The sequence below is a fragment of the Polyergus mexicanus genome, unplaced genomic scaffold, assembly GCF_030449975.1.
Source record: "Polyergus mexicanus isolate NDT 795.1 unplaced genomic scaffold, iyPolMexi1.0 SCAF_2, whole genome shotgun sequence".
In the NCBI taxonomy this organism is placed as follows: domain Eukaryota; kingdom Metazoa; phylum Arthropoda; class Insecta; order Hymenoptera; family Formicidae; genus Polyergus; species Polyergus mexicanus.
Window position 1 is genome coordinate 7,208,069 of NW_027223322.1, and position 13,969 is coordinate 7,222,037.

A 13,969-nucleotide genomic window follows, 5' to 3' on the forward strand; every position below is an offset into this window, starting at 1 on the left:
GTAACCAGTATCTGATTATTGTCACCCGATACCGCAGTTACTTGCCTTCTCGCAAAAATATTGTCCCTCTTAAAAATATTGTCTCTCGCTTGCTCCGTACTCTCGTTCAACACAAGCATTTCATTTGTCACACGCTTTATTTTTGCCGCCGTCGTATATGCAATCTTATGATAATTTCCTCTCCAAATCGAGCAGATATCCTTCTTGATCATCATGCAAATTCATTAAATCAGTAATGCTGCGTGCGACGATCGGTAGATAAATGATCTGTACTGGCGTTTCCGATATCTTATATCCTGACGGCACGCTCGGTATAAATTCATGTATCGCGTGTACGCGCTTGCCATTGCTGTACGCGCCAGTGGTTACGCTGCATTCTATACGAATAATATTTACGCTAATAATATTTATCCAATACATCCGATTCGTGACATTTCCGAGACTGTAATATACGATTCGATGAGAATCCCAACGATCCAATGTTGTCTGATGTATAAAATTTATTCTATAGACACATTTGATTTCACTCTTTAGCGTATTATGATTAGCGCAAAGCATTATTGGATATTCATCGTGTTCTTCGATATCATCTTCGTCATCAATAATATTGTTGGAATCAACTACGTGTCGATGTCGTAAAATTGCACGTCGGAGATATTCGTTTATAGCGTGTAAATTGTACGATCCCTCGAGAATCGTATATTTTGTCGTCGTTATCAAAATAAAATTTATTATTCTAAGAATTCACGTACGATATCGTATGATAAGTTTCAAAATACATTAAACCAAACTCGTAATCGTTATCGTTTAAATCAATAGCCGGAAAGTAGCTTACAGCAAGAATGCTACTCTTCCCAGTCAACGTAAGTGTGACATGCTGGATAACTGTCGAACGAATACTGAGTCGCGACGGTGAATTGTCAGGATTTAAATTAATATCGATCATCAATTGTTTGAAGAAATCGTAGACACAATTTTCCACAAATATTATATACTTTGATTATAATTTTGATATGACATGTGACTGTATTCTATATGATATGTGCAACATTCTGTCCAAAATATCGCACTAATTCCTTGGGCTGTCGAAGATTTCCAAAACTATCGAAATATATTATACGAACTCTTTTTTTTCATATGCTACCCAATGAGTACTAGAACCATCGTCGTCATCCAAATAGACGATACTGCTCTCATTTTGTCCTACGTTGTTTATTGATAAATTATTGCACATGAAAACGCCTTTCAAAAATGATATACGCATACGTCTTGCAAGTTGTTCCAATCGTACATTGGTTATTACACCGGCAAGCATTTCTATCGTTATTTTGAGATTTTTTTTCTTACCCGCTGTTGAGAATCCTCGTCCACACTTGTATGCTGCGAGATAAAGTCCATGACCTTTCATGACGTTCCATTTCTTCGAGCTGACGTTACGCCACCTTAATATCGTTTACCGCCTTCGTGAATCCCGGTGCTCCGCCAACCAACGAACCGAGAACACTCAATAATCGTAAAATTGGTGAGATACCATCGCGCTTCGCTATAGGAAGTATTTGGTTTTTCACAATCTTTCTCTTTATCGATGATTTTTTTTGTTTTAATCGATGACTTTTTTGTTTTCATCTCCATATCAAGTTATGTTTTTGCTTTTATAGCCGCCCAAACAGTTGTAGCGGCTGCTCTTTCGCCAAGAGTTGAATCTCTCGCGGTAATAGGTGTTCGTGTTTTCGTGGCGAGTATATTATCAGCAACGTATCGTTGACAGAGATCGTTGCTTCGGGAATAAGCTATGTCGTATTCGCGACACGCGGCATCTAATGGATTGATATCTTGATCGCTTCTATCCAATCGTGTTTTTAAATAAATTCTTGATCCGCAAAACTGATAGCCTGGAACATGTAATTCGATAGGAAGTACGTTTATCGCACAATTTAACAAACCACTACCTCTTATAATTTTCGCTGGCATTTACCACAATCTTTTATTAACAGTGTTGAACCGTCGATATGTGTTTGCTGCCACTACATATTATAATGTCACATGCATCGACGATATTATCAAACCTCTGAGTCAGCTTTTATATGTTCGAGAAGCTTGTCTCACAATTGTTCCATGTCACTGTCAAAGTCTCGCAGTAAAACAATCTTGGGAATAATCTGTAACTGCTCGGTGGTAAGCTCGAAAATATCGCTGTTAATTGATAGAAGAAGAAACATTTTCGAGACTGAGCGGTTTCGATTCGGTGCACCTCTATAGATAGGGCCCCGATGACTCATTTTCCAAAAATTTGATTTGAGATTTGCGAGAGCAAACATGCGGTTCGTGCGACAAGCGATGATAATCAACGTGACAAATTTTGCCGATAAAACACGAGTAATGTCCGAGAAAGAAATACGCAAGCATGGAAACATGCTACCGATTACTATACGCGGTATCATTTCCGGTCCTTCGAATTGCGATAAGACTAACGTGTTAAAACGTTTGATAGAAAGTTCACACGGTGTACGTTTCGAGAATGTGTATATATAGTCGAAATCGGTTCAACAAACGAAATATCGATACTTGGAAAATTTACTATTACCGATCGACGAAATTGATTATTTTAAATTCTCTAATAATAGTGACGTTATTCCACCGAGCAAGGCGCTCCCGAATTTTTATCTTTGAGGATGTAGAGTGCGATAAGCAAGATACGATAAGAGAATACTTTGCAATGGGTCGACACTCGAGCGTTGATTGTTTCTATCTTTATCAAACGTATGCCAAATTACCCAAGCATCTCATACCGGACAATGCAAATTTACTAATTTTATTTAAACAAGATGGTACGAACTTCAAACATGTATACAACGATCATGTAAATACTGACATGTCTTACGACGATTTTCGCTCATTTTGTCAGAAATGTTGGCAACACAAGTATGGATTTGTAGTGATTGATAAAGACAGTTTACAGACTAATGGACGATATAAAAAAGGATTTAACAATTTTGCAACAACGTAAAATGGTTGGTCGCTATACATCGATCGAGCAATGACTAAAAATTTTCTTCTGAGCGCAACATGACGACGACGATTGACAGTGACGATTGTGAGAAGATTGCGAGAGAGATTGCAGAAACGAGCGAACCAATCCGCAAAAAATATCGTTTTTTAAAAACTGGTCAAATGGATGAAGATGTCTCATTGGAGAGGCACTTTAAACCAATTATCGAACCTCTAAAATAACTTGTTGCAAATACAATCAATGTGGAATCTAATGAAGCAAAAACCGAACCATGGAGTATGCTCAAAGACAAGCATGTAAAAAAATAGTAAGAGTATGGAACAAAGCGAACACGATCAAATATATCATTAAATGATCAAAAATCAAATCAATCAAAACGTAAGCGAATGAAACGAATCGAACCATTGAATATGCTTGAAGACAAGCATTTGAAGAAAGAGTTAAAATATGGAACAAAGCAAACACGGCCAAATATATCATTAAACGATTCGCTAATAACTTCTACTCCAAATCAATTAAAACGTAAGCGAATGGAACAATTATCGAATGCGGTTATTTCTACTCCGATAAATAACGTACAGCCAAGTCAAATATTGCACGAAAGACGATCTCTATCTGTGGATTAAATTTTAGGAACCACGCCTGAAACGCTTGTGACGTCGATTCAACATCTACAAACGTCCGAAGATCAAAGTACATTGCGCGCACACTTGGATCTTCAAGACAAAAATATGTGGGAGCTATTTTGAGTCAAGATAAAGATAAGAATATGGATTATGTATACGGTATTAAATTTTGCAACGAAGGAATGATGATAAAATTTTTGACATGGAACCGAACGTTAAATAGCAATATGTGGAAAATGTTTACGTTTAATGGAAATTACAAGTAGATCGACGCGTTGTCCCGGCTCGTTGGAGAGTACAATGCGCGAAAACATAGCACTATTGGTATGAGACTTATCGATGTTACCCGCGATTGTCGATAAGCTTTTAAATACGGTATACAGCAACATAAAGATTGCGGCACCGGCAAGATTCAAAGTAGGCGATCCGATACGCGTGAGTAAATTCAAGATCTTCACCATCTTTGACAAAGGTAGCACGCCAAATTGGGCAATCGAAGTGTTTAAGATCGTTAAAGTGCAGAAAACTAATCCCGTGAGCTCTGTACTGGAAGATTCGCACGGAAATCCCGTCGCCAGCGAATTTTATGAATACGAGTTACATTGATAATTCCGGCGTACATCTCGTGGAAAAAGTGATACTCAAAAAGGGTGATGAGGTTTATGTGAAATGGCTGGGATTTGATGCTACACACAATTCTTGGATACATAAAAATAATATATTATATAAACAAATATAAACAAAATTGTACATTTTATAAAATATAAATATAATTTTAATTTACAATAAATGTACGTATAATTTTAATTTACAATAAATATACATATAATTTTAATTTACAAAAAATATACATAATTTTTGTTTACAATAAATATACATAATTTTTGTTTACAATAAATATACATGGTTTTTATTTACAACGGTATTTTGTAATGTCCCTATGGTAGCGTGTCGGTTGTTTCGGATACAATATACCGCTTCTCATCGTACGGACTTAGAGCAGTTTTTGCCTCGCGAATAGTAGAATACTTCGTGTAATTTAGATCTTATACAGGGCTGCTGACGCGTCATTTCTATCTCTTCGTTCAAACACCGCGTGTAATCGTCGAATGTTATCGTTCTCGTGACGACGTTACTCTTGACGCCTTTTACTTTTTTCGTAACCTTCTTACTATCTACTCGCAACGCGTTTTTGCCCTAAGTCCGACGAATTCGGTCATAATAGCGGCATTATTTTCATCCTTCATTAAACCTGATATCTTTTTATTCGCGAGCGTTATACCATATACATTGTCCACTGCATAATCGCTGGTATCGAATCTATCGACGTTGCGCTTTATATTCTCGTATACATCTCCACTCTATGTGATATATGAGATTATAGGTCTCGATATACACGACTTTAGATTTCTCTCGATACATAGGTATCATATAATCGTGGTAAAACTCGTACAAACATGTCTTGGATATGTCGAGTATACACATACCTACGTAGATTGGTTTATTAAATTTAGCTTCGAGATTGCGCTTTTGGTAATGCGATCATTGCCTCTGCGCTATATCTTCTATCCCAAAGTGTCATAAAGTTAATATTAACGTGATTGCACACATTTTCCATCGGTTTGCCAAATACTACATTATTTATTAATTTATATAAATTTTTTTCAAAATCATTTTTTGCGACAGTTTGGAATTGTGTATTGAGTTCCATATAACTGCAAAGTCATGGAAATTGTGAAAATTGTAATATTCGATGTATTTTTGTAACGCGAAGTCCGTGCGGCGTGCATTGCTGCAGGTTGCAGTAATGTATTATGTAACGCTCCTTATCATATAAGGTTGCGAACAGTTTATCCTGCCGCTTACCAAGTGACTTGTCGCGTGTCGGGCAAAACGGTAGGTCGGTGTGCGCATCGTGAACATGTTGCGAATACTTGAGATCGTTTCAAGGATGTAGCCTATAGGCGAATCGAGCGCGATCGTTGATGTATCAAAATCGGATACATCGTCAACCCATCAAAAATCTGCATGGGGCAAAGATTGACACATTGTCCATCCGTATAAATTATTTACATCAAAGTACATGAAATACGATGAAGGTTTCGATTGATTGTACGATTGCATATACTTGTTATTAGCCTGTGCGTATTTCTTGGAACATTGACTCAAACCGCCGCGTATTCCGCGTTCGATAAACATAACCATGTCGATATCCGTAAGCAATTCGAATGTAATATTCGTATGCTTCAACATGGCGTCCCACGTGTATCCGGGAAGAGTGTAGTAATACGCGGGGTTGAGTTCATAACTTTTAATACAACTCTCGCGGAAATTTTCAAAAATGTCTGCTAATAACAAGACATCAATTTTGAGATACAAGTCGCTATATTCGCCCAGCGTTCGAATGGAGAACCGTTCTCACACGTTCTCGGCGTGCGCGTAATCGCTCTCGAATATTGTGTCACCGGTCAAGAAACTGTAAAATGATTCGCGCACTCAATATATTCGTACGGAAAGACGCCCTTCCATGTTAATAAATTGAAATTGTTATTCGATTAATTTAGAAATTCAGATTTTAAAATTTTGAGTTTGTCTCTAATTGGCTCAAGAATGATGCCAATTTATCGAGACTAGCTGTGAGAAATTTATACAAATCGATAAAAGGCAATTTAATATGATTTTTTGATTTCTCTTCGGCAAGTTTAACATTTTTCGTCAATGATATATATTTTTTCTTTGTTATTGAAAATATTTCAATTTCTTTTTCGAACGCTGTAGCTATTTCCTTGATAATAAAATGTGCGTCGTAACCGGATGAATTATAGAAATTTATAGGAATGCAAAAAAAATCTTTATAATTTAGTTTACAGTTTGAATGCGCAGGACCTCTATACCTCCCAGTCAAATGGCAATGATCGCGTACGCGTGTATCATCTTGTACGAATGGTTTCTTGCAAATGTGATATTGTGTCGCGTTGTGAAATTTGTCCCATTCGTCGGGTGTTAAATTTACCATGGGGACAGTAGCTGATAAAACAGTCTTTACATGTAGTGCTAAATTTTTAATTTCTTCGACGAACCATGACAAGTAATTGATACTGCGACGAGAACGATACGCGGACGAGAACGAATCATCGTACAAGCAATGTACATAATATGCAATACTAAATACTTTATGATGTTGGTAATTTTTTTCTTCTTCTGTCTTCTCCAAAACACACTCCAAGTCGGCGTATACGACAGTAGTGATGCTAGGAGAGTTCTAAGCCATGATCCTTTGAGTTGTGGTGAGGGGCGAGGGGAAACCTGCGATGGGTTGTGACGTCACGCGGGGGGACCACGGCGAAACCGGTAGGCGAGGGGTCCGCGGAGAGGGGAGAAGGGAACCGCGGCGAAATCAGTTGGCGAGGGGTCCGCGGAGAGGGGAGAAGGGAACCGCGGCGAATTCGGTAAACGAGAGGTCCGCGGGGAAGAGAGAACGCACGCGTCCGCCGTTAGATGCGAGAGAGATAGCGCGAGTCGTCCGCAATGTGTGGGAAAAGAGTAGCTATTCTTATCTACCTCATCATTTTTCTACACTTTTAGCAGAGTGTGTCAATAAAAAAATTTAAATTTTGCAAACTGTGCATATCTATTACGCCGTTTTTATTTATACGTAAAGGATGGGGTAAATAATTGAATTCACAGATAAATAGTAAAATAACTTATTTATTACAAGCATCGTAAAGAATATAATTTACAACACATGTCAATAATTCGCAATCTATGAGTGATTCGCCGTTAAACATCACTTTCATGCATCGCTTTTGCAGCATTGGATACATTCGCGATATTATTACGTTGTACAATTGTTTGAATTTTTCATTTACAATATGCGTATTTTCGCATAGCCAGTAATACATATGACCTATACATTTTTTTAAATCGAATAAATATAATTGAGTTGGTGGCTTTATATATAAAGAATTATTGGATAATCCTATTTTTATAATATTCGAATCAGGCATTTTAACCATTTCGAATGTCAAATATCGAATCCGCAATAGGGTTTCAGTCGATTGTAGAAGCCGTTCAATATCCGCACGTTTCTGTATCAACGATTTCCATATTTCAAAAGGCCTTATTACAGACAAATATTATTTGATTGCCTCGATTGTCACCGAGAACCAATTCCATACAGGATACAGCCCCAACGTTTATTCCAATGTCCAAATATTTATATGACGTCGGGGTTAAGGCGAATTGTCTTCCAAGTATACGAACTGCACGATGATGTTCGGATGAAATGCTAGGGAATAATAAAATATTATTTATAAAAATATTTAAAAAGTATAAAATTTTTTAAGTTAATTAAAGTTTACTTGTTACATTTCTTATTCTTACACGGTGAAGTTTCATCAGCATCTTGAATCGGAACGTAATAATTCATGCGGCTTCTTTCAATGGGATACGTTTTTATATGAACCTTTCACACAAGTGGTCGATGCAATACTGAACGTATTAAACATATTTAAAATATGTATTAACGTTGCAAAATGGCAATGTAATGGGGATTATTGTTGACACGATATTCTTTATATTCAAGCGCCGTTGTACGGCTGCTTCGCGATGATATCATTCCCAGATGGAGATTTAACCAAATGCACATAAATACCATGTAATATAAAATTTTCAAGCGTTAATGTGCGGCTGCTTCGCGATGATATCATCCTCAGATATCAGAATCCAAACGCGCGTGTCAAAACATGATAAATTCGTGAAATAAGAATAATAAAAGAATAATTATAATAAAAGAATAATTATCAAGATTAAATTGTGCTAATATACTAGTAATTTAAAACTTTTGCGATGCATCTGAGATGAGATGACATGATCACCAGGTGTGATGTAGCCAAACACAAAATGTAATGTAATATAAAATTTTCAAGCGCCGATATGCAGCTGCTTCGCGATGACATCACCCTTAGATATCAGAATCCAAACGCACGTGTCAAAATATGACAAAATCGTGAAATATGAGAATAATTAGCAAGGTTAAATTGCACTAACAAACTTAGACAGCAGCATGTAATTTAAAATTTTTGCGATGCATCTGGAATTTGACATCTCTAGACGACAAAAATGCAATAATCGACAAAAATGCAATAATCGACATTAGTCAAAATGTACGTGACAAACCGCAAAATAAGGATTTAGATGGATACACATGATGGAAAGAGACATCAAGATAGAATATAAAATCATGGTAAAGAGGCACACCCAGTTAGTATTTTCGCCAAAAATTCCGAGACAAGAGCTATTAATAAGCGCATCTTGTTAGCAAAATTTTTGGCATAAATTTGGAAATATGGTGGAAAACAATGCCGAATGATATTTGCGCAAGCAAGTTGCAAAAATGAATTCGATAGAGGAGTACGTTGCGTGGGAGCAACGAATCGTTGGAAGGCCAAAGTCGAATCAAACGTCTACGATTATCGATCGGGATTCGACAATCGCTGATTGCCCGAATCGCGCGACTCGAGGGATTGAAGAACTCGTTACGCAAGCGTTTTGTACATGTGGGTGCAGGATGCAGTACGACAACACGGATTTATTTGGCGAGAGATCGATACGGCGTTTGCATATTGACTGGTTATAAATCATAATCACATCGAGCCTTGTCAATTTTTCGAGGATGCTAAAGACATTGTGCTTGAACACGTGCAAAATATGATGAAAAAACATTTTAATGTGAAAATTAATATAGTGTTCAATGGCAAATTTGTGACAGGTGATCAACGCGCGAATAAAAGTATCAATACGAAAAATTAAGAACTTTTTCGCACATCCGATTTACTCGAATGGTACGAGCGGCGCGTCGTCGAACCCTCACTAGCATCGCTCGAAGAATTTCAGGAACGCGATAGCGGGTGGGCATTGTCGCGAATACTCGATTTAATTGTAAATATTAGGTGTACAACTTTGCTTCCGTCGTTTTCCTATAGATGGCTTTAGCGGTAAGTAGTGGTGGAAATAAATAGATCATAGACGTCATGCAATAAACTTAGGCATCTGTCAACATAACCCTATAAAAACATTAGTCGATTTGTGTCTGCATCATAAAATTATTCTCGATTGAAAATGTCAGTTTACGAGCCAAATTCTCGTCATTTGCGGGAGGTTTTAATTTTCTGCTTCAATATGAAGAAATCTGTGGCTGAGGCTCATCGAATGCTTTCAAATACTTATGGTGAAGCCGCTATTAGTGAAAGAACGTGTCGAGAGTAGTTTCAACGCTTCAAGAACGGTGAGTTTCATGTCGAAGACCGGCAAAGCGGTGGAAGAGAGAAGGTTTTCGAAGATGCAGAATTGGAGGCATTACTTAATGAAGACTCGAGTCAAAGTCAAAAAGAATTGGCACGATCATTGGGAGTGACTCAACAAGCAATTTCAAAACGCCTTAAAAACATGGGAATGATTCAGAAGCAAGGAAATTGGTGCCGTACGAGTTGAAACCGAGAGATGTTGAACGGCGTTTGTTTGCTTGTGAACAGTTGCTTGAAAAGCAGACAGAAAAGATTTCTGCATCGCATTGTGACTGGGGACGAAAAATGGGTTCATTATGATAACCCCAAGCGCAGAAAATCATGGGGATATCCATGCTTCCACGTCGACGGCCAAACCGAATATTCACGGATCCAAGATCATGCTCTGTATTTGGTGGGACCAGCTCGGCGTAGTGTATTATGAGCTGTTAAAACCGACTGAAACAATCACAAGCGATCGTTATCGAACGCAATTAATGCGTTTGAGCCGAGCATTAAAAGACAAACGGCCGCAATACAACGAGAAACACGATAAAGTGATTTTGCAGCATGACAATGCTCGACCCCATGTTACGAAAGTGGTCAAGACATACTTGGAAACGTTGAAATGGGAAGTCCTACCCCACCCGCCATCTTCTCCAGACGTTGCTCCCTCTGACTATCACTTGTTTCGATCAATGGCACACGGCCTGGTTGACCAGCATTTCCGGTCTTATGAAGAAGTAAGAAATTGGATCGATTCGTGGATCGCTTCAAAAGATGACCAGTTTTTTCAACGCGGGATTCATACGCTGCCCGAAAGATGGGAGAAAGTAGTGGCCAGCGATAGACAATACTTTAAATCATAAACGTATAACCAGTTTTTTACAATAAAGCCTCGAATTTCAAAAAAAAAACGGCGGAAGCAAAGTTGTACACTTAATATAATTAAATATAATCCAATGCGCGCGGAATGTCATATAAAATTACCGCGGGCGATAATAATAAAGAGAGCGGTGATCAACGTGCAGTCTAATGACAATGCGTATTTTGCGTGGTCTGTAGTCGCCGCTCTACATCCAGTTGAAAGTTATGTTTATTGAGTATCTTCGTATCCTTATTATACAACAGTATTGAATCTCCAGGACATTGAGTTTCTAGTGACTGTGAATCAAATTAAATAATTCGACTTTCTTAACAATATCTCAATCAATGTACATAGTATCGAAAAAAAGATCATTGTCCCAAAACGTCTGAGCGAGTTAAAAAGAGACAAACACGTCAACCTGTTGTACATTGAAGACAACAACGTTGGACACTTCGCATGGATCAAGAATCTATCCAGACTCGTGAGCTCGCAATTGAGCAAACATAATGGTTAAATACATATTTGCGATCGGTACGTAAGTAGGATAGTAAGGATGCTTCCAGCTCACTTTTGCGATGAGTGCGAGAGAGAGGTACCATTTGAGAGAGAGAGACAGAGATATGTGTCGGAGCAGTTTGTTGGCGCGCGGGGGGGGGGGGGGGTACGTAGCGCGAGAGGGGAAGCAGGGTACGAGTCGCCGAGAGTGCTCGAGAGATGGCGCTCGGGTCGATCGGAGGGGTCGCGCTTCCTCCCCAATTCGACCTTGACGCGACTCGTTCTTTAGAGACGCGCGCCGCTTCTAGCGCGCGATCCGCTATCGCGATTCTTTAGGGACGCGCGCGACGCTTCTAGCGCGCGATCCGCGAGCGGACGCCGGGCGCCCGGCGTCGAGAGAGACGGGGGATCGTCGGAGGGCGGTCAAGCGGATAGAGGGGCGTTCCTCGTCGCTCTCCTTTTCTCGCGGCACGCGTTAGCGGCGATACGAGCGCACTTATCGCGTTTCGGGGCGTTTTTTTCCGTTTTCCGGCGACGACGCGCGTCCGGTGGCGAGACGCGTCCAAGAGCGAGTATCCAGCTCGGTTAATCGGGGCGCGTCCTCGCTATTTTTCCCCGTTATAAAAGAACGCCGCGGCGGTCTCGAGGTATTAGTACGTTCGAGAATATTTCGCGGCGCGATGAAGCGCGCGCCGAGCGCTTTAACGAGATTAGCCGGAAGAGCGGTGAATGTTCGAATCAGAAGTATCGAGGTTATACGGAATTTGGAGATACCGAATTGTTTGAAAAAGGAACTGCGCGAACGTTACATAGAGGACTGTTTGTACTGTAGAGAAAAGATCGGCTTCGCGGAAGAGTTCGTGCGAAAGGCGAGCGAGACGCGATTTAACGAGCCCTTCGCGAATGTCGGAGCCGACGGCTATTTGCTCTATCGCAATTGGAAACGGCGATACGGAGTTCCGAAATTTTCGTGGGAGGTGAATCACGTCGTACATTGCTTTTTTAAGTTCGGTTGCCGATTCAAGAACGGAAATTATTTCGAGGAGGACGAGAGATATTGCGCGTATTGCGCGCGTAGCTCGAGTTTCGTGAGAAGCGTATCGACGCACGTGACAAAAACGGTATATAGCGAGATAGTGCCCGCTTGCGATCTCGTCGACGAGGTTTTCGACGTGTCGAATAATTGGTGCGGCGGCTGCGCGACGAGAGTTTTGTTCTACATCGAGAATTACGACGAGGAAGAGACGTGGTTTATCTGCAAAAAATCTTGGCGTTCGTTAAACGACGAGTGATGAATCGAGAAACGATGGAGGCGCGCAATCTTCTCGATAGCGCGCGGGACGTCGCGACGGAGGATGCGTATCGCGCGTGGGCGCGACGGTGCGACGGTGCGACGAGCGTCTCGAGTCTCTGCGGGAGAGATGTCGAGGCGAGATCGAGGAGATCGACTGGAGCGATCAATTCTCTTATCGCTCGAATCGTTCGATTGACGGGCGCGAGAGACGATCTGCGTCGACGTTTCAAACGCGTGGGAGGCGGCGTAGAGAGACGCGAGGGATTCTCGTGATCCGAGATCGAGACGGCTTTCTCTAGACGCGTTTTAACTGTCGCGGTTATTAATTTCGATTATATCGAACCTCTGCGATTTCTCGAGGACGCTAGAGATACCGTGCTCGATCGAATACGCGATGTTATGGATGGATATGACAGTGTTAAGGTCAATACCGCGTTCATCGGCGAGTTCGTCTCGGGCGACAAGATCGGTATTAAAACTATCGCCACGAAGAATTATCCGTTTCTACCTCCTTCCGACCTGCGAGAGTGGTACGGGAAGCGAGTGGTCGACGCTACTCTAGCCTCGTTGGAGGAATTTCAGGAGCGCGATAGCGGATGGGCGTTATCGCGAATACTCAATTTAACGGTGAATGTGAACAGGTACAATACTATGCGCGCCGGATGTCGCATCGAGATACCGCGAGAGATTATGTTGAAGAAAGCGGTGGTTAATGTGCGATCTACGGATAACGCGTGTTTCGCGTGGGCGGTAGTCGCCGCTCTATATCCAGTCGAGAAAAATACGGAGAGAAGCTCGCGGTATCCTCACTACTCGACGGTGTTGAATCTGGAGGGCGTTGAGTTTCCTATGAGTTTGAACAGAATTACTAGATTCGAGCGTATTAATAGCATATCTATCAATGTGTACACCGTTCGGGATAAAAAGGAGGGGACAGGCGGCTGCCGCGTCGTTCCTCTGCGTCTCACTGGCGATAAAAAGGACAGACACGTTAATCTGCTGTATCTTGACGATACGACGCAACGAGATAACGCGGCGCATTTCGCGTGGATCAAGAATCTGTCGCGACTCGTCGGCTCGCAACTGAGCGGTAGGCGAAATAAATCGCATATATGCGATCGGTGAGTACAAATTAAAAGAATCGTCGCGCGATGTCGATAATGTACGCGATTTAAAAACGTGCGTTATGTCGCAGATGCATGCATTATTTTCGAACGAGCGATAAGTTATCGGCTCACAGAGTGGACTGCGGAAGGATGAACGAGTGCGCTATAGTCCTTCCTACCAAAGACGACAGATGATTAGAGTTTCGCAACTATAGTAGAAAGGAGCGACTTCCGTTCGTGGTGTACGCCGATCTCGAATGCGCGCTGAAGAAGAAAGAGGAGAGGA

The 13,969-nt window shown here is 40.7% G+C and overlaps 1 protein-coding gene across 1 annotated transcript; it reads left to right on the forward strand.

Moving 5' to 3' along the window:
* The first annotated feature begins 12,976 nt into the window (after positions 1-12,976).
* Positions 12,977-13,702, forward strand: LOC138944650 (uncharacterized). The gene has a single exon (XM_070315466.1). It carries the CDS (start codon positions 12,977-12,979, stop codon positions 13,700-13,702), a length of 726 nt encoding a protein of 241 aa, XP_070171567.1.
* The last annotated feature ends 267 nt before the right edge of the window (positions 13,703-13,969 follow it).

Excerpts from the sequence above, each read along its gene's own strand:
- LOC138944650 (XM_070315466.1), top strand. The coding sequence starts at position 12,977 with ATGGATGGATATGACAGTGTTAAGGTCAATACCGCGTTCATCGGCGAG.